The sequence below is a fragment of the Solenopsis invicta genome, chromosome 7, assembly GCF_016802725.1.
Source record: "Solenopsis invicta isolate M01_SB chromosome 7, UNIL_Sinv_3.0, whole genome shotgun sequence".
Lineage (NCBI taxonomy): Eukaryota > Metazoa > Arthropoda > Insecta > Hymenoptera > Formicidae > Solenopsis > Solenopsis invicta.
Genome location: NC_052670.1, coordinates 12,846,504 through 12,874,039, shown reverse-complemented (window position 1 = coordinate 12,874,039; position 27,536 = coordinate 12,846,504). Strand labels below are relative to the sequence as shown.

At 25.9% G+C, this 27,536-nt stretch overlaps 4 protein-coding genes and 1 long non-coding RNA gene across 5 annotated transcripts; 4 read left to right on the top strand and 1 right to left on the bottom strand.

Moving 5' to 3' along the window:
- The first annotated feature begins 995 nt into the window (after nucleotides 1-995).
- On the top strand, nucleotides 996-3,141 carry LOC105193957 (chymotrypsin-1-like). Its single transcript, XM_011158651.3, has 4 exons — nucleotides 996-1,196; nucleotides 1,466-1,773; nucleotides 2,128-2,376; nucleotides 2,886-3,141. Exons 1-4 carry the CDS (start codon nucleotides 1,010-1,012, stop codon nucleotides 3,030-3,032), a joined length of 891 nt encoding a protein of 296 aa, XP_011156953.3. The 5' UTR covers nucleotides 996-1,009; the 3' UTR covers nucleotides 3,033-3,141.
- A 2,118-nt stretch (nucleotides 3,142-5,259) lies between these two features.
- LOC120358244 (odorant receptor 43a-like) lies at nucleotides 5,260-12,329 on the top strand. The gene is made up of 7 exons (XM_039451811.1): nucleotides 5,260-5,683; nucleotides 7,178-7,447; nucleotides 7,902-8,370; nucleotides 9,414-9,513; nucleotides 10,947-11,066; nucleotides 11,261-11,416; nucleotides 11,931-12,329. Exons 1-7 carry the CDS (start codon nucleotides 5,614-5,616, stop codon nucleotides 11,982-11,984), a joined length of 1,239 nt encoding a protein of 412 aa, XP_039307745.1. The 5' UTR covers nucleotides 5,260-5,613; the 3' UTR covers nucleotides 11,985-12,329.
- Nucleotides 12,330-14,495: 2,166 nt separating this feature from the next.
- Nucleotides 14,496-16,365, top strand: LOC120358274 (odorant receptor 49b-like). The gene is made up of 5 exons (XM_039451987.1): nucleotides 14,496-14,665; nucleotides 15,227-15,326; nucleotides 15,683-15,802; nucleotides 15,931-16,086; nucleotides 16,312-16,365. Exons 1-5 carry the CDS (start codon nucleotides 14,496-14,498, stop codon nucleotides 16,363-16,365), a joined length of 600 nt encoding a protein of 199 aa, XP_039307921.1.
- A 2,645-nt stretch (nucleotides 16,366-19,010) lies between these two features.
- LOC105193995 (chymotrypsin-2-like) lies at nucleotides 19,011-22,766 on the top strand. Its single transcript, XM_011158686.3, has 4 exons — nucleotides 19,011-19,167; nucleotides 21,242-21,567; nucleotides 21,771-22,025; nucleotides 22,458-22,766. Exons 1-4 carry the CDS (start codon nucleotides 19,125-19,127, stop codon nucleotides 22,617-22,619), a joined length of 786 nt encoding a protein of 261 aa, XP_011156988.3. The 5' UTR covers nucleotides 19,011-19,124; the 3' UTR covers nucleotides 22,620-22,766.
- A 754-nt stretch (nucleotides 22,767-23,520) lies between these two features.
- Nucleotides 23,521-27,306, bottom strand: LOC120358243. Its single transcript, XR_005575212.1, has 2 exons — nucleotides 26,316-27,306; nucleotides 23,521-25,171 (listed from the first exon to the last, which is right to left on the bottom strand). It is a non-coding gene; the product is annotated as an uncharacterized LOC120358243 (long non-coding RNA).
- Between the last annotated feature and the right edge of the window lie 230 nt (nucleotides 27,307-27,536).

Genomic DNA, 27,536 nt, shown 5'->3' with positions numbered 1-27,536 from the left:
AAGAATTTAATGAGTATTTAATTGATAAGTTCTACTGATAATCTATAATTTATGTTACAATTTATGTATTATAAATTTTTAATATTACAATCTATACGCAGAAAAGGTTATGTGTATAATGCGATGCATTAATGGGGTTCTTTTTTAGTGTAGCTAATACAAAAGTCACAACAATTTTAGTCAATCAGACGAACTCACTAACAATAAGCTAACACATGATTGATTAAATTGCTGGAGTTCCTACACCGAAAAAGGACCTCATTAATGCACCTTGTTGTACATATATACATATATTTGTAGATATTCTGCAATATTTTTTCTTTTGTTTTACTAAATATATAATTTAGAACAAAACACTGTGTTTTTTTTAAACAAAATTAATTTTTTTAATCTATTTTAGTTAAAGAGCCACATTATCACTTCTGTTTCTCTTCGATTTATTATATAGTGCCGTCACATTTTTATAAATAATGTTCTAATAAATATTTTATAACTTTAAATCTAGAATTGGTTAAACAACATATTGATGAATATAAATATATTACTTTTTCAATTTAAAATTTTGATTATTAGCAAAATTATTGTATACAATGTAAATGAAAGGGTCATAATATCACCTTGTCCTCTACTTTGCATTAAGTTAAATTATTCTAGATTTTGCATAAATAAAATTGTTTGTGCTAAAATTATGTTTTTTATTGGAAATTAAAGAATGAGAAATCTGATAAATTTTAAAATATTTTAGAATTTATATAAAGAAGAGCTTTGCATATTTTAAAAGTGCAGACATTCTTTGCACTTTTAAAATATTTTAATAAAAAATAATGCGATGTAAAAGATTTTCTTAAAAGTTTTAAAATAAGAAAAAGTAAATTCTAAAATTTATATAAAAATTTTGGAAAATTATATGAAAAATTTTCATTGGGTATTTATTTGTGTGTAACGACTGTGTGTGAAATTATGGCTGTCTAAAAGATATGCTTATACCCAATAAATATGCACAGAACACATGACTCTTAGCAATCATTTTGTTAGCAAACGTGACTTCTCTCACAACTGCGTAAACACTCGTTCATATATATGTATATATATAAGCAGTAACGTTAAATTTTATAACTTCTGTCGAAACCACGTTCCCGTACAGGCATTCGCAATGTTACCACTAGCATTGATTTTGATTTTCGTCGCCGTTAGTGGTAAGCGATTAAATTTTATTTTTATTTTATTAGAATTCAGTTTTCCTCACATTAAGCAATAACAAAAAAGAAAAATTTTATTTTAAATTAATAATTATGCAAGCCTTATTCTGAGAATTATTTACACTGTACATAAAGCAAAATTGGTAATGTTATATCTCTTTTAAAGTTTTTATTAAAAAAAAAAGATAACATAGTTCCTATCTTGATGTAAGGAAAGAAATAGTTAATTTTATCTTTAGAAAGTAACAATAAATATTTATTATCAGGTGCTGAAATAACGCAAGACGACGGTGATGTTGATATCACAAAGTATCCATGTGTTGTATCGATTAGAAGAAACGGCAAACATGTTTGTTCCGGTGCTATACTTGACAAATATCATGTTATCACATCAGATCGATGTGTCCCACCGTTTAAGCATGTTTGGAATGTAATGAACGATGTAGTCATAGTGAGTGGCACAAGTAGCATTAAACCGGGTGGCACTCAGGTCTTCGTTAAGGAAATGTTCTCGCAAAATCATCATTTAAATCCACATGATAATAACGTCACTAGCGGACTTGGTGTGCTTAAGGTATTTATTTATATACTTATTATTTTTATAACTAAATGTTCATGTACAATACGCTTGCGTGCGTGTGCATATTTTTATTTGTTTTGTTATTTAAATAATTAAATGCTACAGTCTAATTTATTATTTTTATTATTTAAATAATTTAAAACCTGTTTAAATTAATTTTTTTTTTATTTAAATTTTGTTCTTCAATTAAAGATTATCAATTAGACCTCCCTCCTTCTATGATAATCAACCATTTAAATAAAACGTTAAGAATTTAAAAAGTAAAACTTCTTTATTGTTTTTGAAAAATTTGTATCGTTTAGGATATTGAACTCGTAGAAATTGGAATAACATAATGAACTTTTACAGCTCATACATGCACTTAATTTCAACGAGAAGACACAACCAATTGCGCTGTCTGATACAGAACTACCACTGGGCGCAAAATTGCAGATGGTCAGTTGGATGATAGCCGACCATGATGGAAAGAAAACCGCAAATTTAAAAAAAGTAACGTTAACAACAATAGATTCTAAAGAATGTCAGTCATTCCACGAGAAAGAGATTTCTAAGTCTGAATTCTGCACTCGAGCGGAATCTGGAAGCAATTACTGCAAGGTAAGAAAATATATAGCACAATTATGAAAAAATGAAACTGTTTAATATGACTTACGTATTAATTTTTCTTGCTTAACCCTTTCAAGACGATTATATTAAATAGATGGTACACATGTGTATTTGTCGGAGTCTCGAAAGAGTTAATATTTCGTTATGCAAAAATAAGCGAAATGTTTTACATTTCTATTAGATTTTTTATTATTAATATAAAGAATTAGGTATAACAATTACTTCAATTTTAGAAAAAAAAATTTTCTTATGAACATCTGTAATATGCTTATAATAAAATATTAACAATATATATATATATATATGTATATATATATTTATATATATATATATTATTTATATGTAAGATTTAATTAAAAAAATCCAATATAAGAATATTAATGTTAATTAATAAATGTTTTTATAAAATTTATAAGACATTAAGATAAATATAATTTGTTAATTATTTATAAAAAATTGAATACTAATAATATTATTTAATATTAATAATTATTATTTAGGGTGACAGCGGCAGCCCTCTGATTTATGAAGGCAAACTTGTCGGTGTAACTACTTACGGTATCTCATGCGACGAAACTCCTGATCCGGATGTTCATACCCGTATAAACGAAAATATTGAATATTTCAACGAGATTATAAAGTCATAAAAATTTATTGATGGTCTGCTTTTACTGAAAATACAAAATTATGGATGTTCTCACAATTAGATTGAAGATTGATAAATTACGTTACAATATATAACAAATTAACTAATTATATTGACGTATTGTACAATAATTTGTAGTAGTATAATTATTTTATTGAATATTTAATTCAAAATTAATTTCCATAAAAAGTTAATTTTTCATATCTGTACAAATGCTAAATAATTAAATATAATTATTACATTGCACGTATCATATGTAATTACATATTTCTGAAGAGAACATAAACTAACATAAACTAACATAAATATAGGATAAAATTTGGTATTATAAACATCTTAAGAAAACGTTTTTTAAGAAACAATTTTTTGCATTTACAAGAATAAAAAAGATATTGGTCCTATCATTTGATAGGTTTGTTGGTGTTTTATGTATTAATATTGAAATTGATTAATTTAATCCCTATAAGCGATTATTTAATATTTCTGAAATATTATATGAATATTATATGAGAAGTAAATAATATTATAAATTATTGGGAATATAACTTTTAAATGTAATAATTATAAAGTTTATGAATATTTCATACGTATAATAATTCACACTAATTTTTGATTACAGTAATATTTATAGAACATTTTCATAATATTGAAATAATATACCACAAATATTATATAAAAACGGGCATATAATATTAATACAATATTCTCTGTAATATTAAAATAATATTAAAAATATCAGTTATTGTTGTCGCTTTTCCGCGATGCCGATTGGTTCTCTCGCTACACTAATTTCGTGAGCAGTTGTCATCGTGGAAATCGCGTATTTTGACTATGTATATTGAGGATCTATTAATGTAATATTACATAATTTTATACAAATTTGTAATGTGTATAAAATTATGTAATATTAAAAGCCCTGTAGCGCCCCTGTTTTGTTTGATATCTATAAAATGTTCGTATAGCATACGTAAGTATTAAAAAATGACATGCGGTCTTTTGTCGCTAATTTGCATATTATCTGCTCGTAGAGAGGTAAAATGTCCACGAGAAAACAAAAACTATAGAAACAGTCGGGATACAACATTACACTCCTTCTGTAGTTGTGGACATGCATATTATTAATGAGTACTGTTTCCACGAATAAATGGCTGTTATACTTCTCAAATTTTTACATATGTTGTAGTTTTTTTGACGATTGCAATAAAAAAAACAGAGAGAAAGAGAGAGAGAGAGAGTAATCTCGTGTCCGCCGTTAAGATACATTGACTCATTCAACAAATGCAGGTGCTTATTGTTTACAATAACCTTTTTTTATATTTTATTATCATTACATACAAAAATATATTCTAAATGAAAGAGAGTTTTATATGATTCGGAATATATATGTAAATTATCCGCGTTTGCTACGAATAAAAATATAACAATTAATATTGCTACAAACATATCTTTACCTCTAAACACTTTAAATATTATGTAGATAATAAAACATATGCAAGTAATATTAACTTATGCGAATAAAAAATAATAAGTAATAAAAGACGGAAATGAGTTGAATTGATTGTTATTTATAAAATATAATTTATTCTGATATTCTAACATACTATCGATAGAACATTTCGGTTTCACTTGACCTTCATCAGTAATTACAAATTTAAATATTTAATCAAATCTAATATATTATTTGTAATTGTTTATCAAATAATCATAATTAATCGTAACTACGTAAATTCTGGACTTAGAGTACATATGTACAATATTGATGTAAATCAATTTCAAAAAAATAATGAGTTATTTTATAACGCTAATAAAATATAAAAACAGATTCATTCTTTATATATGCTCCAATTAAAAAATTTTTTAAATTAAAAAAATTTGAAAATTTACTGCACGCGATATATTTTAAAGACAGTTTTATCGCAACATTTCATATCACAAGATTTTAAAAACATTTCTGTTACAATATTTCATACAGTTTGCAGAATTTTTTCAGAAGTGTTGCACACGAAATTTATAAGATTGAAACCTTTTTGAAAGCTCTCTGCATCGATGCTGTATAAACACTAAATATAGCTTGTTGACATTGAAAATTAAGATAATAATTAGACTTCTTTTTAAACATTAAATCAATCTATAATTTGTCGCACATTGTTTTAAAAATATGCTTTCATATATAAGTATCAAAATATTAAAAATATATTCGGTATCTTAATGAGCAACATAAATATGTGCAACATGGTATTTTAAATGTCCTCAAATTTCTATGTAAGAAAAAATTTGCAATTTACGAAATGTTCGATAAGTATTTAAGTCTGTATGCGACCCTTTATCGATGACAGGTGTCGACAGGTTGTTAAGAACTGGTCGCAATTGTTCAGTTCACAGGGGGAAATACCCCTATAATTCAGTTCCTATAGGCAAAATGATCTAGTTATAAACGTCACGCACATTCTTATTGCCACCATGTGCATTATTAATGGCTATGGTATTCCCTCACAAAGGGGAATAAGTCCAAGTAAGTTTGAAGTTTTTGCATGTGCTGCAGTTCACATTGTAAATGCTAAGAGTATGATCACATTATAGACATGACAAGAGGGGAAGTTAGTTCCGCCGTAATTGCCGATATGGTTATTTCGACGCATTCGGGACTTGAAGGTGCTTACTTTTTTTCGATCATCTTAATATAGTAATAAAAATGTTTTTCGAATAAATAGCAAATTCAACATTCTATTTTCTATTAGCTAAGCGCGCAAGAGTATTGAAAATATAAGAAAAAACTGAAAATACAATTATTGGACATGCGAGCATTATTTTACAATTAGATAAATTATAAATATTCTTTAGGTAATAAAGCAAGTAATATATTATAAACAGAAAAATTTACATGTTTCACACTTGTAAGCAAAGATTTAGGTACACATATCTTATGGATTTTGGAAAACTCGATAATGAGATATAGAATCTAATGTCATAATATCATAGTAATATGTAACATTCAGATTGACCAAAAAGTTACAAGGTTTACTTTTCTTTTCTTCTATTCTGTTTGAGATCTATTAATAACATCTTTTTTCCTGAATATTTGTTTTTTTTAATCTGTTTTCGTTAATTCTACAAAACAAATATATTTTTTAAATTTATTTATTTATTTAAAAATTAAATAAAATATTTAATAATATCAAAGCACGATAAATTATTTCTTCAATTTGTATTTTTTTATAAAAACTGTAAGTTTGAGAGAGTTAACACTTAGACAACTAGACTGATTCTGTGAAGTTTCAGTCATTGGCTGTAATATTTATCACGCATACAATTATTCCAAACTATAAAATCTTGTAACTCTTTAATTCATTGGCATCTAAATATTACTTTTATGACATTAAACCCTGTATCTTAATATTTTAAATTTTCCAAATTTGTGAGATACATACCTGAATTTTGCTTTATTATCAAAATATTAACTTTTATTAACCGGTTCAGGACTGACGTACTGCATATAGTATTTGAATATTTCGAGAATTGATTAATATTATTTAATAAACAAATTACTATTTTAATCGGAATTTTAGGTTCTATATTTTGATGTGTGTCATCACTCATTTCCATGATACATAAATGCAATTTTCGACTTTTTGATCGCATATACTTATATATTTATTTAATAGAATTTGAAAAATTTTTCCGTCTTTAATGCTAATGTTCTATTCCACATGAGAAATCTGAATTGTTTTCTGATTTCAAATTACAACTAATTAAAAGTAACATTGAAAAACATTGTCCAAAATATAAATTTGTAATTGGTAAACCTCGATTATCTAATTCTTTACGTCTGACAGCCAGATAATTTCCTTCTTATGTTGAAAAAGATAAAATAATAAAAATCATCCAACAGAACAAAAAATTATTTTGTTTGTACTACAGTAGCGAAAAAAATTGCGACCAAAGATCTCGATTTGAATGTAAAGAGTGCATCATCAAGTTCTATATAAGTGATTATTTCTATGTTTATCACACAAAAACAAAATTTAATATATTATTATTTACTCATATCATTTTAAATAAAAATTGTTTTTAAAGAAACCGGTCCTGAAAGGGTTAATTTTATTTTTTAATGTTTATAAAAATAAATTTTTATGTTTATGAAAACAGATTACAATTGGGTTATTACATTAAATCGATTATGCTTGAGTTTGGTTGGGGTTTGGCCAGAATCTAACGAAACTCCACGAAGGAAATTGATAATGAATGTACGCGTTATTACTATATTAAATGTAATTATTTGGAGCAGCATTATTCCAACTGTCCATTCTCTAATCAGAATATGGGGTAATATTATGTCTATGATCGATAATCTACAATACAGTTTACCGCTTTTAATATCAGCAATGAAACTTGTTCTCTTGTGGCGGAAGAAAGAAGGTATTTCCAAATTTAAATATTACAATATAAATTGAAAAAGAAGAAATATGAATCAAAAATTCTTTATTTAATCTTTTTTCTCAATTTTATCAAGAGATAACTTAATAAAAAAAAAAACAAATTCAATTATTCTCAATTCTTCCAATTACATTAAGTAGTCATAATTCTTCCAATAAATTGAAATTTAATTACAGAAATTTAATATTTAAAAAAATGTTAAAATTATAATAAATATTACACAAAACACCTTTAGTTACTTAATATTAAATAATTTATTGAACTACTTTTTTTATTAATAAGTTTGTTTATCATTTAATTCTAATCTTCATAATTCTCTTATATACTAAATTTTCTAATTTTAATTAGCTTCTTATTTATTTAATTACTTTATTTGTTATTCTAACATATGAAACTAACGATTTATCCTAATACACGTAATTCTCATTCTCAATAGTTCTCATATCAGTTTTAAAAATGGTTAAAGAGGACTGGATCAAATTAAAGACAGAAGAAGAAAGAGCCGTCATGATAAGGCAAGCGCGAATTGCACGTCTAATCATGATTTGGGGATATATGATTATGATTCTCTCATTTGTTTTCGTTGTAATTTTCCCATCTTTTAATATATCAATGAGATACTTAACAAATATTACCGATCCGGGCAAAATACTACCATTACAAACATATTACTTGTATAATGTAAGTGACAGTCCATTTTATGAGACAACTTTCATTCTGCAAGGTTTTAGTTTGATGGCAGCTGCTGCTATATACAGCGGTGCGGATACTTTCATGAGTAATCTAATCTTCCATGTATGTAGCCAACTGGAAAATTTCAAGACGCGTATTCTTAATCTGGATAAACATAGTCACTTCGAAGAAGCACTATCATCTAGCGTGCAGAATCATATACGTCTTATAAGGTTTCGTACATAAAACAAAAAAATACATTTAAATTAAATCTAATAAATTTTCCCAAAATTTTGAATTATTTTTTAAAGTTTTCTTAATTTGTTTTACAAATAATTTACTAAATTTTATAAAAAAAAGAAAATAATTTGTTAAACAAAAAGATTTTTTTTTGTAAAAATTATTAATATATGTAGAATATCTGATATTATGGCGCTTATAAAAGAGCGGATTAAACTAAATCGAAAAAATGTCTTGTACCATTTTACAATTTGCGCAATAGCTTAACGAGAAATTAATTATAAAAATTATTAAATTAACTTGTATTTCGCTGTGCGCTTGCATTTGACAAGTCGAGCGGATATCCTTTTAGCGTTTTTCATTGAGCGGCACTGAGGCGCACTTACAATTAGTGCGTTTTGCACTAAAATCAACGTTATTTATTGGAGCTCGAATTGGTACCGAATTTCTACATTTACTGCGTACTAATTTAGACAATGAGTGCTTTCCAGCTACGACACAAGCCGACACTGTGTAACACAGTGTCCATTAATGTAAGAGAGAAAATTTTAGTTGTCTTACTCACACTAATGGACACTGTGTTACACAAAATTTTCTGTCTTGCATTAATGTGTGTCGTAGCTGGAAAGCACCCAATGAAATACACTATTAGTAATTAGTATCTGGTTACAAAACTTTCCGACTCGGTTTAGTCCGCTCTATCTGCCCAATGGCGTTACACTTATTAATGCCGGGCACTCTGTAAATATAAAAATTAAGATTTTAATTTTGCATTTAATTCACACATACGTGTAATAATATTTCTGTCGTAAACACACAAGATTTAGTGAGAAAAATTTCCAGAAAATGCAAATTATACGTACGTTTTTAAATTTTACATAATCACAAAAATTTTATATATTATAAAATATATAAAAGTTGCTTTTTAATTTATAATTAGAAAAGGTATTTTCTTTTATTTTGTACTCATGTTAAAAAAGCAGAAAAGAGGTAAGTAAAGGAAAATAGTAATATTATTTCTAATTTTTTATTACAGATTTATTAAAATCGTTGACAATACGTTTAACTTGATGCTGTTAGGTCTGCTGGTTTATTTTGGCATACTTTTTGCTCTGTTCGGATTTTTATTTGTCACCGCAAGTATTTTCTAACTTGTATTTATATATCAAACGTTTTTAAATGTACATAATGCAATCAGAACGCCAAAATTTACATTTGTAACATACCAATGCTTAATTTAATTTATTTTTCAAATACTGTAGCTGTTAAAATAGTTTACTATATTGTGCTTGTCGAGGACTCTGCACAATTCTTATAAGTTTTGGCTCTCAACGAAAATCAAGAATCAATTAAAATTGCACATAATAAAAAAATTAAAAAATCGCACATTATTACTTGAAATCTCATGATTACAGAACATTGATATGACATATATTACTAAAATAATGATAAAATACAATTCAAACGTAGCAAAAAATTATACCCTATTCAACGAGAAAAAATTATTGGTCACGCGTATGGACAGCATAGGGAAAGTATAGCGCGCTATCCAGTATACGTAAATATGGTACATTTAGACCCGGATTTAAAAAATTGAAAAGATAAAATAATCTGTACATGTTAATGTGACATTAAATCAAAATCATAATATATTTAAATTATACATTTCCTTCAAAAATATTAAAATAAACCATTCATATTATTTTGTGAATCTGCTGCAATATGTTCTGCATTTTGTGAATGAATAACTGAATGTGCTCTGCACTTTGTGAATATCATTTGCTTGAACCCATTGACATTATGAGTCCTGCAGGAGCTCATGCGAGTAATGGAAAACGGAGCTTCTTAAAGTTCTGTTGGCGATGTCTACACGAAACGAACGAGTTTTTGTTCAATCCAATTATTTTCTCTTGTTGAATTGGTAATTATGTAGCCATTTTCAAGTTTTATGCCTGAAGAAAATTTTTTTATCAATGAATAAAGACCTATAACATACCATACTGTTACAACTAATTTTACCGAGAGCCAAAAAAATTATGCGGAGATCTTTGTTTACTCTAAATCGCAATAAATATGATATGTATGTATGCGTGTTTCTTTAAATGTTGAAGTTGACAGAATAATAAAAGAAGCAAAATCGCAAAAAATGTTCTTTTTATCCTTTTCTGTGCATGCATCAAGAAATTCCCAGAAATACATATTGGCTGACTTGAGAATTAGATAAAGAAAATTTTCCTGACATTTTGCTTTTCTCAACATTCTGCCAACTTCACATATACATATACGGTTAATGCTGACAAGAGTCTATCTTATATGTCTATGATTACTATAAAAATGAAGAGCGTAATTATTATATAACAATTAATACTTTACTTATACTTACAAATAACTTTATTTTTTTACTTAAAACGAAGAAAGTGATACCGTTTAATCCTTATTAAGTATTTTAATAATTTATATACTTCTAAATATTAGACATGACTAAAATAAACATTTATTTATATTTACATTTTTTTTTTTAAACAAAAAACTTTTTAATTTCTAATTAGTCATATTTTACTGCTTCTAGGTAATAACACAAGGTCGCAATCTCTCTATCGCCCGACTCGTTTACCTTTTGACGGCTTTCATTAATACATTCACACATATGTGTCTTTATTGTGTAGTAGGCGAATTTTTAGTTATTCAAGTAAGTACTAATTCTCTTTTAATTATTATTTTTCTCATCATATGGGTATATTCATAGTAAAAAGATTAATAGATATATAAATACGGAATAAGATAAATTCTACAATATTATTATATTTACTAAAATATTTAGTAAATTTAATATTAAATTTGTGCTTTAATAAAGAAATAATTTTTTTGTTATTGTTTACTAAGTGTGATGGAGTTTATGAGGCTGTTTATCATTACAAGTGGTATAACTTAAAGCCGAAGCAGGCTAGAAACCTATTAATTATAATGACGCTTGCTAATAGACCATTGCACCTTACTGCAGGAAAACTTTTTCCTATGACAATGGCTACATTCTGTAATGTAAGATTTATTACAAATTAATTTTATAATACAAGTAATTAATTTAATCATTAAACAATGAATTCTTCTTATTAGCATTTTACAAAGTTTCCTTGTAAAATACAATATTAAATATCTTTTGTTTACTGTAACAATTAAAACTGGAAATTAAACCTAAACAGATAACAAAAATGCCTTTGTATTGTATTGTAAAATACAAAAAAGTTTTTTGAATATCATTTAATTTATATTACTTTAATATTTTGTAATATTAAACTATAGTAGTTTAGTAAAAAGATTAATAGATATATAAATACGGAATAAGATAAATTCTACAATATTATTATATAAATTATATTACTAAATAACAACATAAATATTAATCTCTCTAATTTACATTAAAATTATGTAGACTAATTGAAGATATTTTAATAGTTTGTAACTTTTAACTGCTGATTAATAATGTAAATAGCAAGAAAAGCTAATTTAATAAATTTGTATGAAAATGTAATAATTATTTGTTATTATTTTTCAGTTATTAAAAACATCGGGCGGTTACATATCGGTTTTACTGGCCCATCGCAATTAAACTAGAAGCATTTAACTATACAACAAATTGTAGAAACAAATTGCATAGTTAGTAAAATTCTAACTTTAATTGTTTAAATTAAATTTTAGATTAAATTTTAATTGTTTCTAATGGTATAATATTTCTAACGGTTGGAATATATGCCGCATCTAACTAAATTTAATTATCAAATATTATTTAGGGAACATGAACTGTAACAATAAGAACTTCATACTCTATACTGTTAGGAAAAAAAATTATAAATACAAAATATTTTTTTTATACTTGTGAAATGTATCTAATTGATGACATTTTAAGATGATACTTAATATAGTCTCAAGTATAATAAATTAATTATGAATACCAGCCTTAGTCTTGGTAAACGAAATTTCTTACCATGTGCATGTCTTAAATAATATTAATTAATTAATAATTTTTATTTATATTAATATTTGTATTATGTAATTTGTTATTTATGATAAATTCTAATACGTATATGACTTAACGAATAATTTTCTTGATAAAAGTACCGTTCCATAAAATAATGCAATGTAGTCATGTTCGATTATAAATACAAACTGAGGACTATTCACTTATACGTTGCACGGCAAGTCTATATATGCAAATGTATAAACCGATATACGTTTTAAGTCTCCCTGTCAAAGTTTTGTGACTTTAATAAAACGGAGGGAACTGAAAACAGTTTGAAAGTTTTGAACATCAGTTTAAAAAAACTTTCACATAGCGTTCATATATCTCGCAGTTGAGTGAAATAGAAAATCAATAATACAACATGAGAGGTCGGATTTAAAAATTTTCTAATTGATACATACATAACGAAATAATAAAGAAACATAGTTTTTAATTATTTGATATAAATAACAAGTAAATTTAAAGAAAAAGAGTAAACATTAGAGAGATATTTATTAAAATATAATAAATTATTCCTTAATGTTGTGATGTTTCTCCTTATTAGAAACTTGATTCTCATTTAATTATACTTTTTATGAGTATAAAGTTTAGTTATTTATTTCAAAAGTAACAAATACGAATATAATGATTCTAGCTTTATATTTTGCTTAATTATACATACACTATATTGATCAACAATAACTATTGAGAACAAGGACTGCGGCCCTCGACATCTCACTTTTTATTTCACGCACAAACTGTGAGAAAGTTACTCAACTACTAACTTTTGCAACATTAGCTGTCGTAACGTTATCGTTACATCGCTTTATTAATATGTAACGTGATACAGTATTAAGTATGGAACAAGTTTCATCACACGCAATGATGTACTACCCTCAACGAAGGCAATATAGAAATAGAAAAACAGTTTTTTCGCAGACGCCGACATGCAGGTTTCGAAATACACTGCATATACAGGTACCTTTTCGTCAATTAACTTGACTAATAAAAGACATTATTTCTCATAGATTTTCTTCTAAATAAACGGCGATTCTTATTTAGAATTATTAAACAAACTGAAAAAAAACCACGGAATGTAGAGAAATCAAGGTTCAAAAAATATTACCTCAGCAATAATTTCTTTATAGAGTTGTAAACTTATTAGCATAAGTATTATTAAATTGTTAATTTAATTCATAATATTACTATTTAATCTTTAGTTTAATTTTTTTTTAGACCAATAGATTTTTGGTCCACAGTTAGCATGAACTAGAAATTGTGTAATTCACACAAAATTATTATTAGGCACCACGATCCACTTTAACCAAAAATGACATTCTCTTCTTTACTTTTAATTGACATTTTTATCAGTCAATTTCAACTTACTATTCTTTGAGATAATTTGATTTTAATCAAATATTTAATAGCATTAATTTAAAACCAGACTATAAATGGGCTATCGAATTAAGTCAGTTGAGTATGACATTCTTTGGAGTTTGGCCAGAAAACAATAAAACTACGCAGAAAACAATTATGTCGAACATACGTACCTTTACTATATTAAATATAATAGTTTGGATCTTAGCCATTCCATGTATGCATTCATTGATTAGAATTTGGGGTGATATAATGTCCGTGATTGATAATCTTCAATATAGTTTACCAATTTTGATGGCAATAATGAAGCTAGTCATTATGTGGCAGAAAAAGAAAGGTAATGCGCATAAATATTTTGTAAAATGTACAAAAAAAATTTTATTTTTTTTTATTTTTACGATTAGATTAGTACATCAAAATAAAATCTAATTCTCATATTATTGTAGATATTTTACCACTTTTAAACATGATAAAGAATGATTGGTTGAAACCAAAAGTGGCGAGAGAAAGAGATATTATGATAAGACGAGCTCGAATTGCACGTATACTGACGATATTTGGATTTTTTATGATGTCTTCCTCTTTTATTTTGTGTGTATTTCTCCCTATTTTTGGTATTTCATTGAGATATGTAACGAATAAAACAGATCCTGGAAAATTGTTACCATTACAAACATATTACATATACGATTCAAATAAAAGTCCACTTTTTGAAATAACTTATGTCCTTCAAAGTATCGATATATGGACGGCTGCTGCACTGTATACTGGGACAGACAACTTTTTAGGATTGTTGATTTTCCCATGTGTGGTCAGTTGGAAAATCTCAAAGTACGTGTTAGAAATTTTGACAGATTTAATAATTTCAAGAGAGCTTTAGCACTCAGCGTACAAGAATATGTACGTCTCATCAGGTTACGTATTACATTAGTAATGGCATAAAATAATTGTTTTTTTTATATACTTTTATTTGTTTTTTTTTAATTTGTTATTCTTTTTTTTTAAACATCTTTATTTATAAGATGTGTTAAAAATAAAAGTAGAACATTGAAAAATAAATATTGAAATAATAGGTCAAGCTTGGAAATACATATCTTCTTATCAATGAGAACTTTTCAAATTATATTTTGTAATTTATGATAATCAAAATGTTAAATAATAAATCACTCTTTTAAATAGCAATATAATCTAATAGCGTGACTAGAAATTTTTTCTTATTTCAATATTTATTATATACAGAGTGACCGATGAGAATTGTATCATTGCGTTTTGTATTAATTTCTTATAAATTGCATATTGAGAAACTCATAAAATAATAAAGGACTTTATAAATTTATTTTTCCTGTCTACGAAATATGATGTAATTATTACCGGACCACCCTGTAAAACACCCTGTTTGTTCTCAAATTTATAACAACACAAATAAAGTAAAAGATTTTTATGTACCAATAACGTTTTACAATTTTTTCTCATAGATCCATCAATATAATTGACAATATATTTACTTTAATGCTGTTTGGAGCGCTTGTTTATTTTGGAATACTTTTTGCTTTTTACGGCTTTTTGTATGGTACTGTAAATATCATCTACTTAATTTCTTTTTATTATACATTTTTAAATTTTTTCTTTTTTCATAATATTTTTTATTACAAACAGAAAGTTTAAGTCATTTTATAAATTTATATGTTATATAATTATATAGGAAAATTTTGTCTATTCAGTATTATTTTAAAACCTGTTGAAAAAATATATCTGTGTATGTTATGTATTTAAAACAGATCAAATGTTACATTACAGATATCATATTAATGTGAAAATTAATTTTTTTAAAAATAAGTTTGTATTTGTGACTATCAAAAGCAATCAATATTTTTTATTTGATATCTAAAGATTAGACGCGTAATCAGATACCATTTTACTGATCCCTTTAGATGCTAACTCGAAGTCATGATCTTTCTATGGCACGTTTAACATTTATTATAACGTTATCTCTCAATACATTTGCACATACATGTCTCTACTGCATTGTAGGGGAAATATTAATCACACAAGTAAGCCTCTTTGTAGCTGTGTAAACTTATTATAAAGAGTAAAATATATATGTTTTTAAAATGTTACATAAAAATATCCCTATTTCTCTTTATAAAGTATGTTAATTTAACATATATTTTTTGTCAAGTGCGATGGTGTTTATAAAGCGGCATGCGAATACGAATGGTATAATTTAGAACCAAGCAAAGCAAAGAACCTATTATTTATAATGATACATACTAACAAACCGCTTTATATCACCGCGGGAAAGTTGTTTCCTATGACGATGTCTACATTTTGTAACGTAAGCCGGTCATAATATAATATAATAACACAATATGCATTTGTTCAAAATTTAATGTAATAAGCACGGATACAATTATATACATATAAAATAGATAATAAGCAATCACAGGAATGTATTTTTTTTAAATTCATAATTTCTGAGGAAAAAAATATAGTTATACTGTTACTTTCATTATTCTTTCTTTCATGTTTCTTTGTGATTATTATATTTGTCTTTTCTCAGTTATTAAAGACATCAGGCGGCTATATATCGGTTTTACTGGCCCATCGGGAATAAAAAGAAGATTATAAAACTCTGTTGATATATGATTATTGAAAGATATGAGAATTGATAATATATCTGTATAATTACATCAATGTTTGTGTGATAAATATTAATTTAATTGTACACATTAAAATTTATGCACAATATTAAGTAACACAGTGCAGCAAATTTCTTAAATTTCATTAGTATTGACCTAACCATTCGCTTATTCATACGTCCGTTTGCAAAATTTTTTAAACAAAAACAGCTCAACTTTTTCAAATTTATTTTCCCGAGAATCTTAACTTTACCAAGACAAAATATAAAAAATCAAATTAGTTGATTGTAACGGGATCAAAGGTCAAGTCAATAAATTTTTTAACGATGTTTTTCAACGATTTTTTGTTATACTACTTATATCCGTTGAAAAGGATTCTTAATATCCAAATTTTAATGGTGAAATAACATTTTGTAAAAAATAAAGTATCTTTTAAACGAGAAATTTCTCTTTATAAAATATGGAATTCTTGGATATTTTCAAATATGTTCTTTTTATAAATTATTATAAATTGTGATGTGTATAGAACACAGACACATATAATAAAGATATATGAAGTAACGCATGATTTTGTGTAGTCCGGTACAGATATTCTCTCTCTTTTAAATATAATTAGCGACAATTAGTTGAAAACGAAGATGTCAAAAGAAAAAGATACAACGCGTATACGATATTTGAATACTTCATGATGTTTGTTCAGCGTGACAATGATTCTCTTGTTTTGAATGAGATGCTTGAAATAAAACGGAGTTAGGCAAATTAATCCAATGTCGTTACAAATTATATTTAGATAGCATAATGTTAACCATAAAAAAAAATTTTAATATACTATTGCACAATCTGGTTTACATTTCTCGTAATAAGTGCAAATATTTAAAGTAGAACTTTTTTAAATTCAGTGTCCTTCTTGTAAGTAAAATGCATAAATTAGGATTCAAAACGCAAAAAACATTATTAATTTTAAGATTGTCCGGTAATTAAAATAATAATTTAATCGCGAAATCTCTCTTTCTCACTGCCTTATGCAAATTAATAATATTTTTAGTTCATAATATTAGTGTAAAAGAAAAGGAAATCGGAATAAATTATTGGTTAAATTAATTTTATATGCCAACATACATTTTTAATAAATAACATATTCATAATTATTAACATCGTCTGTCATACAGAATATCCCAAAATATCAATTTTTCGAAAGCAAATGAAGGTAAGAAAAAAATTCTTTAGAGATTTGCTCGTTTTTTTCTGTTTTGTTTGTGCTTTGCAAAAAACAAAATTTTTTAATGGTGGAAAATTTATTACTTGAATTTTCTACCAGGGTCATATTTTTTACCAGAAAAAAATGCAGTGATGTCAGATCGGGTGACAAGGGCCAAGGTATTGCTGCTCCATATCCAGTTCATCGTCTTGAATACTTTTTGTCCACTTGGGCTCGAATAGCTTTGCCATAATGAACTAGAAGTTCAAACTGGAATCACATTTCAATCTGTTGTTGAAGAGTGATGTCTTCTACATAATTAGGAAAGTTCTCCAAAAAATCTGTAAATCTGCTTGCATTTAATCTTTGGAATAAAAAATATGATCTCGATAAAAGATTTCGAGTTTTTTTTTGTTTTCTACAATTTTTTTCTTTAAGGCAAATACAAAAACGAGCAAATTTCTAAAAAGCATTTTTGACAGTTCATCGTCCTCCCTCTTGAAATTTTGACATTTAATTTCGAAACACCCTGTATATCGGTCTTGCTGGACACATCCACAATAAAAATAAGATTTACAAAAATCAGAATAGAGTTTAAATCTTATATTGAAAAATTATTATTAGTATTTGTATAATCATAGTTCAAATTTAAATATAACGTATGTTGCTCTTTTGTTTAAATAAACAAATACATGTTTCATTCACTTGTCAAAAACATATAAAATTATTAGATTAATTGTGCCATTATTTGTTATTTATACATTTCTTTTCAATGTTATTAAAAATATTATATTAGGAAAAAAACACAAACTAATAACAAATAACAATAAATTTATTATTCATAAATCAATAAAGAGTGCAAAACATGTTGACGTCGTTTTGTCTTTGTAATTCACTGAAAAAAGAAAGACTGATACTGTGTCATTAAATGGAAAGCACCCAAAGTTATCAATGACAAACAGATATCTCATATAAATTGAAAATTTTCTGTATGTTTTAACGTTTTAGGAAATATTCTCTTTTATTAAAAAAAAAGAATTATTCCAAAACTTTTATGTATTAATGAAAAACAAATAATAATTTATATAAATTATTCCAAAGCAGGAAAATTTTCAGTTTAAAATTATTATATTAAACACATAAGTTTTTCATATATAAACTATATGCATAATTGAATTATTCATATTTTTTCTATTAAAACTCATCAAAATACGACTAATAATATAATCTTTCATTCTTAAAATGTTATTTATAAGAATTTGATTCATTTTCATGAAAATTTACATTATTTTATTCTCTTAACGTTATAAATGTTAGTCATAATACATGATTGCTCATGAAGAAAGATATAAGCAATGTTGTTCTTAATTGAATGTCACATAATTGGACTTTCTCATTATAACGTGATAAAAATTCAATAGTATATTAATGCTATTCACAGCTGTGTACATATTTCGATAAGTATATAAATTAAACCATACGCATTAGTGTGCTTCTCAGAATTTGTCAGACGTAGTGTGGAAACAGATCTACGTAATGAGGCAGATATCGTGTATTCTGATCGCATTAGCGATCGTAGGTAAGTTAAATATTAGAAACTCGATAATACTTGTGACGATTTAACAAATCATACATAAACTGCGTTTTTCATTCATTCATCATTTACCATGTACAAAATATTATTCATTTAATTTTTAAATTATGTACAACAAATATATTTTATGTAAATGTATATGTACAATACATATAAATTTCATAGTTGCGTAACTGCATGTATAATATGCTTAATTTCGCCAATCATTGTGTTTCTGTTGTATTTATCATTGTTATTTGTGTTGTTTTATTATTTCTATTATATTTATTAGAAGAAAGTCACCAATGTTGGAATATACTTTTAGTATAAAAAACGCCACGCCTTTATTTCTCGAAAACTGATTAGTACACCGTATTAATATAAAACTGATAAAAATATGGTAAAATTGAAATTGAAATTATGATAAAAATATAATCTGTTTAAATAATTAAAAAAATAGAAACCTATGTATTCATTGATTTCTTTCTACACTCAACAGCAAAATTACACAGCATCAGCTACACTAAATCTAAAAAAATAAGCAAGTTTCAAGAAAGTCAAAAATCATAATGAAACTTTTCAAAAAGCATTTTATAACATTTTTTCCACCGAGTTATAAAAAAAGAATCGTTGCTTCAATGTTGAATAACTCGGTAAAGAAAAGTCATATGATGCTTTACGAGTAGCAAATTAAAGGTAAAGGTTCACACTTTTGAAAGCTATAAATCGCATTTACGTGCAGCAATTTCTAATTCACGCTGTAGAATTTATAAATTTCTTAAAATGTTTCAAGATTTGACGCATCTCTATTTACATCCGTACAGTTTCGTAAACATAAACAATTAATGAATTATTTTATAAATAGTATAACTGAACTAAAATGAAGAAACTTTAAACTGTAAAATGTTTTTTAAAAATCTTTATTACAATCATTTTTAGCGAAGTTACACTTTTTTGAAATTTGCCTATTTCTGGGTTACACAAATACGTGAAGCTTTAATTTTGCTGTCGAGTATATATAAAATATACTATATTTTTAGCGTATTTAGAATAAAATATACATGATTTTTGTTTGTAAATTGCATAATTTAAATAGTGAATATTTTATTGATAATATTAAATCATTTTACATGTTTGTGGTTTTTTAAAACATTTTTGTTTATATTTTTTGGTTTCATATTTTCTTCGTAGTACGTAGGATTTGGAACATAAGATAACGGTGCAGCGTTAATCGGTACACTTCTCCAAGAATAGACAATAACTACGAAATCTTCACCTATAATAGTCACAAATGCTACATGAATTTTTTCATATTTTTTTAAATACTTTAAGGTAGAAAAATAACATCGGATACAATAAATACATGTCACTAAAAAGCAGAAAAAAAAATGTATAAAGTGGAAGTGTTCACTTCTAGCTTTTTAATTTTACAAACTTTGTTGTTTAATACAAAAAGATATATTTTATTACTTATTGTTAGTTTGTTTTCAATTTATTTTATAATTAAGTCTTCCCTGCATATCTGTGCCAGAGTTTTGCTATTATTTTCTGAGCCAGTTTCAAGGTCTGATTTCTTAGACGCTATTTTGAGTTATGTAAAAACATCAATTATTATAAAATATGAAACAATATTATAAAAACTATTATATCATTTAATAAAAGACACTCTAGTTTGTATTCATGTTCTTAAAATTTTATTTTTAACTTTTGTTTAAAAGTATTACCCGAAAACAAAATGCCAGCATTGATGACTTTTCTCTAATTTTATTTTATTGATCTTTTTATCAATTTTATATACAAACATAGACAAATTCTGGCGCCGCATCTTTCCTTATATCATAAGATATAGAACAAATTTTCAAGTATATGATTAATAACAATTGTTTTTAGGAAACAATATTATGTAATAATTATATTGATATTTTAGATTAGTAATAATAATGGTAATAATAGTTTATGCTGTATAATTTTCATGATTTTACATGAATCAGCATTATATTATTATATTATAAGGTACTTTTGAAAGGATTATTAACGAATTGTATATCGGTTAAAAATTACTATTACGATAAATTTGCAGGTGTTTATGGTGATGAACCAGACAAGTTAGTAAACGGAATACCCACCACCATAGAGGAATATCCTCATTGCGTCTCCCTAAGGGTCAAGGACAACAATCACTTTTGCTGCGGTAGCATAATCGATCCAGAATATATCCTAACTGCCGGACACTGTATAGTACCCCTAGAACAGGACTCCAGTCTAATGGAATCTTTGACTATTGTTTCTGGCACGACCTACCTCGATAACGGTGGAGAGGTTCATAAGGCAGCCAAAGTGTGGCTTCATGAAAATTATAATACCCGCTCTTCTGGTAGAGGCCCTTACGACATTGGCTTGATAAAGGTACAATTTTTAAATAAATTATATACATATTATAATATCTATACGTTTATATTATATTATTATATATTAGTTTGTGACAGATATGGTACGAAGTTTAGTATATTTTCAGTTATATTAATAGAAAGTAATGCACATTCAGACGTCAAATAATGAAATGTATTTTAACGCTGACAGTCTAATTTATTAGTATAAAATGTTTTTAGCTGACTAAGCCCATGGAGTTTGGTCCAACACAAAGATCAGTTCTGCTTCCCACAAAGAAATCAGAGAAGAATATGGAAGTTACAATTGGAGCCTGGGGTTCTGAAGGATTCAGAAAACCTATACATAACAACTTGCAAAAATTAGATGCGAGTGTTATGCTTGCGGACACATGTCAGACTTATCACCATTTCATTATGAAGATTCACAAGCACGAGATTTGTACTCTCATTAAGCGAGGAACTGGAATGTGTAATGTATGTAATACTGTATTATATCTAGTAGAATGCTCGAATGTGTGCACATTTAATTTTATGGTTGCATGTCTTTTAATATTTTTAACGTTTTCTATTTGTGTATATAATAGATTTTAAAATTATTTATACAATTATAAAGCTACACTAAATATCAGTTACGTTATTATGTCCCTTATCTAATTCAAGATAATATTTTAAATAATAATTTATTTATATTTGTAATAGCACTTATTCTTAAAATATAATTCTTATATAATGCAGTTCTCTTTTTACCATTTTAATTTATTTCATAGCCATGCTAAATTAATGGAATTCCGTCATTTAAAGCAATACTAATTCTGTGTTCAGTGTACTGTGTAAAATATTATTAAGCTTATTATTAATCATAATGCATAAGAAACAATACCATAATAATTTTCATTTTTGTTGCAGGGTGATAGCGGTAGCGGATTGATTACAAATACCGACATAGAAAAGCGCGAAATTGTTGGTGTGACATCTGGAGGAATACCGTGCGCGACGGGTTATCCAGATGTATTCACTGATGTTTATTCCTACGTTTCTTGGATCAAAGAAAAAATGGAAGAAAAATAATAATATTCTTCTTTATATATTACACGGAGAGAATTTCTCATAAAATTTGCTCTGAATATCATGGTAGTCGTAAGACGACATTGTATTTCGAAGAAATTTATGTGATTTTCTCAGATTTATTAATATTTATTACACACATTTTATATTTTAGCACACTAAAATATTAAATATATATGATTGTTTTTACTAAATTGTATAGTGAAATTTCAATAATTTTAAAATATGTTGAACAATTTATGATTATTTACTATCAACTTTTTACATAAATGCCAAGTAGCGAGATATATATATATATATATATATATATATATATAATATATATATATATGTATATGTTTATTATATTACATATATATATGAACATATACAACAATAAACAACGCATATCTTATGTTAATTTTACAGTGCAGCATGATATGTTTAATCTGACTTAGTCGATCACAGTAATTTTGTCGTTATACCATACAGTTATGCTATACAATAAACAGTATATAACATCATATATTAACATAGTATAGAAGAAATGGCATAACATGTAAAACAGGAGACTCATGATTCAGAAGTCCCGCCTTTGAATTCAACGTATTAATTTCTACTGTATTGTTTTTTAAAAAAGATAACATATAACATCTAATAGTCCTATAAAAACAAATTTTGTATGCTTATAATGGTTATATACCATTATATAAAAATTTTACAAAACTGTAAAGTAATGTTTATTAAACAGTTTATAGAATATCTTTTGTGTATTTCAAAAATTCTATGTCATCATTTATAATATTTGATAAATTATCCCAAGTTGTTTCAAGCTTATTACACACAGTAAAATTTATAGCAAATTTTGCGATAAAATATAACGAAAAGTTCTTCCCGTGTGCATATTCGTTTTACTTAATAAAGATTGTTGAGCAAATATCTTTTATTATATATATTATTATTAATGTATATTATATTTGTACAGCTCTTATTGAATACTCATTGTCATGTATGTGATCCAGTAAAAATTAATGAGATATTAAATATTGATAAAATTTGTCACATTTATTAGATATGATTAAATAACGTTATTTGTATAGTTTATTAACTTATTCCTATTGAATATGTGGACAAAAATAAATTTACATATAAACAAGATGACTAAAGTAAGCATTCAATTTGAACTGCCTACAATTTTTAAATAAACAAAAAGTAACTAACAATAAGTATTTTAGGTTTTATTTTGATTCAGATTTTTAACTTTATAAGTTCTTTATAGTTTTTTTAAGATGTTTGTAGCATTATTAAATTCGACGTTTAAATTAATTTAAGATATTATTACTATTTCAGTTTATGATTACGTTTTTGAAGTCCGGCAAATATATTGCCACGCAGTTTATGGAACTAAAAAATATATTTAATAATTAATATAAAAATATTAAACACGAAGATCTGCTTTGATCGAAAAATGGTATTTCTTTTTATTTTCTGTATTTTTAACTTTTGTTATATTACTCAGTTGAAAATAATAGCAGACAAATAACCCTCTTTCTTCATTATTTATAGTAATTTTTTCTCTTTTGCATTTTTCTTGACAGTTTAAAATTTCTGAGCTTATGTTCTCTTTTTCTTGATAAACATCTCTTTTTAGCTCCTCCAATGTCCATAATTTGTATAAGCTCTATCCTTCAAGTATCTCCACAAAAAATCAAAAACAGCTAAATCAGAAGATCTCCACCATGTCAAATTACCAAAATGAGAATTTAAACGTTCAAGATGTATATCTTTAAAAATCCCAATTATCTTATATGTCGTGTGACATGTGGTATCATCTTGTTAGAATCACACATCCTCTCCCAATTCTTTCAATTCAGACATTAAAAGGTCTGCAATCCCTTTTCCGATAGCACTTGTTGTAGTAACAAAATTATCTGCGCCGGAGGGGATCTTTTGTCTGATATTTTCTAATAAATAATGTAATAAAAGTTAAAAATCAGAATAAAAGTGAAATACTAAATAATCGATCTGTTTTCTTATTTAAGAATTATAAGCAGTTCAAATCGGATACAAATTTAATTGTAAATTAAAGAAATATTAAAACTAAAACATATCCTGTTATACACACATACAATAAAACAAATTTTATATTTTCTAAATAATAACCATATCATCTTATATGTTCTTATAAAATTCTAACATATTACATATTTGTATTATTTATTTATTTATGTATTATTAAGTTGATGCATTCAATTTAGATCTTTTAACTTTTTTCTCGGAAATGGGAGCAGATAAAAATATTTGATGCCTCTAAAAGATACAGGGATTAGTTAAGGATAAATGAAAAAATTTACAAATTATTTTGTCTCATAAAACACTTGTGACACTGTTTGAAATTAGAAACGTTTTAAACACTTATTCGATTTGTTGATTCATGATGTTTGGCCTTCCTTGAATTGTTGCATATTTTTTATATGCATAACTGCTCACATTTTTCATGTCCTTCTTTGCTTGTCACTCAACTAACGATGAATGTTGAGGGGCATCATCCCAGGCAACGGAGAAAACAGACTGTTCTATAAAAACATAAACGTCGTCACTTTTAGTGTCTAAAATGCTTTCAATTTCAAACGGTACTATAAATGTTTTATGAATCGGTGACAGTACTGCTGATTTTTTTCATCTAGTCTCAACGAATACACACCTATATCTTTAGGACGCATTTCTTTTATTTATTTCCATTTCTGAGAAAAAATTTGGTTTATCTCACAAATTAAATGCACCATATACACAGTGTGTTCCAAGTACGCTGAAAGATTTTAAGGGGTGATTCCTCATATAAATTCAAAACGAAAACTTTATATGATTATATGTCCAAAGGGTTTAAAAATACAGGATATCAAAGTTGAAAAAAAATTTTTTTTTTTTTTTTTAAACTTTACATGTGTTTGAATAATATAATATCCCGTTTTCTTTAATTATACATTATTTTTTTTTATTCAATCGGGACGGACCCAAAGATAAGGACAAATCTGTTTTACAAAAAAAAAAAGAAAGAAAACAAGTACGTCACTGATTTTTCTTTAGTTCAAAATTTCTTTTATGATAAATGAGATAAATTAGCAGTAAAAAAGTCTGTTTAATATTTTTGATAGAATAAACCATTTTTGAGAAAATAAATAAATTCAAATTTATAGACTTCAAATAAACAAAATCGTTTTAATTTAATTATTAAATAAAAATAAATAAAAAGTAAACACTGGAGGATACAGTATTACACGTAATTGAGGAACATCCAGAAATCAATTCAAGGAAAATTGGTCTCACACTTAATGTTAGTCATAAGATCTTACATTGTATTTTGCAAGAACAACAAATGTGCTCATCATATTCAGCACTTTCATCAAAGTATTTAACATTTTGTTGATGTTAAAAAAGAAACTTTATATTCTTCAAACACTACAAAATTACATCAAAAGAGTGCAAATAATTCTCAAAATTTTTAGAAAAAAACGAACTTTTTTTCTAACACTGACATTATATTTTTGAAACAAAGCCACATATAATTATATGAAAATTTTGTCTTGAATTTGTATAAGAAATCACGTCTTAAAAATTTTTGTCGTACTTGGGATTATTTATAAAATATAAAACGTTTACAAATTATGCACAACCTATATAAATGATAAAACATAAAAGCCAAACAACTGTTTTGCTTACATTAGAGCACGACTTGTCGAAAGCATCTGTCACCGCCGTGATGCTATGACATACTACTATAATTGCGTGCGCGTACATGTATGATCGTACATCGTATCTCCAAGTATTGGATGAGTAGAAAGTAGGATTATCCTACAGAATGCGCATGTCTACTCGTCGCTAGGATGAAAGGAAAATATTAAAATTTCAAACTTTCTATAGCAAAAACTTTACTGCAATTGTCGACGATAGTTACGACGTACATGCCAGACAATTTTATGAACTTGAGATGTACTTGTACATTGCAGGGACGCACATTGATTTTTAAAAATAAAAAGAAGAATTGATAAAACAATACTTAAAAGAATACTTACAATAAACGTGCAATAAAATGGAATTCAAAAAGTTTAAAACAGCAAAAAAAATTTCTAGAGATTGTTAAGTTAATATTTTTATTATTTAATAAATTTATATTTTTTATTATTCAATTTATAACAGTAAATCAAGTTACATTACATAATTGACAAATTTGTAATCATTTTTAATAATATTGTTATTAAGCTAGAAAATATGAGAATTTCTCTTTAACTTTCAAGAAAATGTAGAAACATATTTTTTAATGAATACATCGCTATAGTGCCGTATAATACATGTACGTATAATGTATTGTGCATTTTGTGTAATAGTTTGTTATAATAACTCTTAATAAAAAATACAAACTGATAAATCTGACTGTATGTGTATGTGTCTATGTGTTATACACATAGACACATACACATATGTTATAATCTAATGAAAACTATTTGAAAATTCCAAAATTAAAAAACATTGAAATTTTTGTAAAAATAATAACAGTTTCAGTGAAATAATCAATTGATAATGCGGCACAACAGAATTTGATTTTAGCAATTTCCAAATGTAATAAATAAAAAATATCACATTAAATATCACACTACTTCCTTATGAAAATAATTCTATATAAAAACAAATTTTAAAACAGTAAAATATGTATAATTGGACGTATAATAAAATATGAATTATTCCTTAAATTGATTTTTAAATAATTTATTATTTAATTATAATTTTTGGCAAATAAACTGTTTTATGATTTGCTAAAAAAATGTGCGTATACATTAATTACATTGTGCATATGTGTATTTATAAATTTATCAATGCAAATTTGTTACACACATAAATCAAGTTGAAATATTTTTGGAAGCATGTGCGGCCCTGCATGAACAT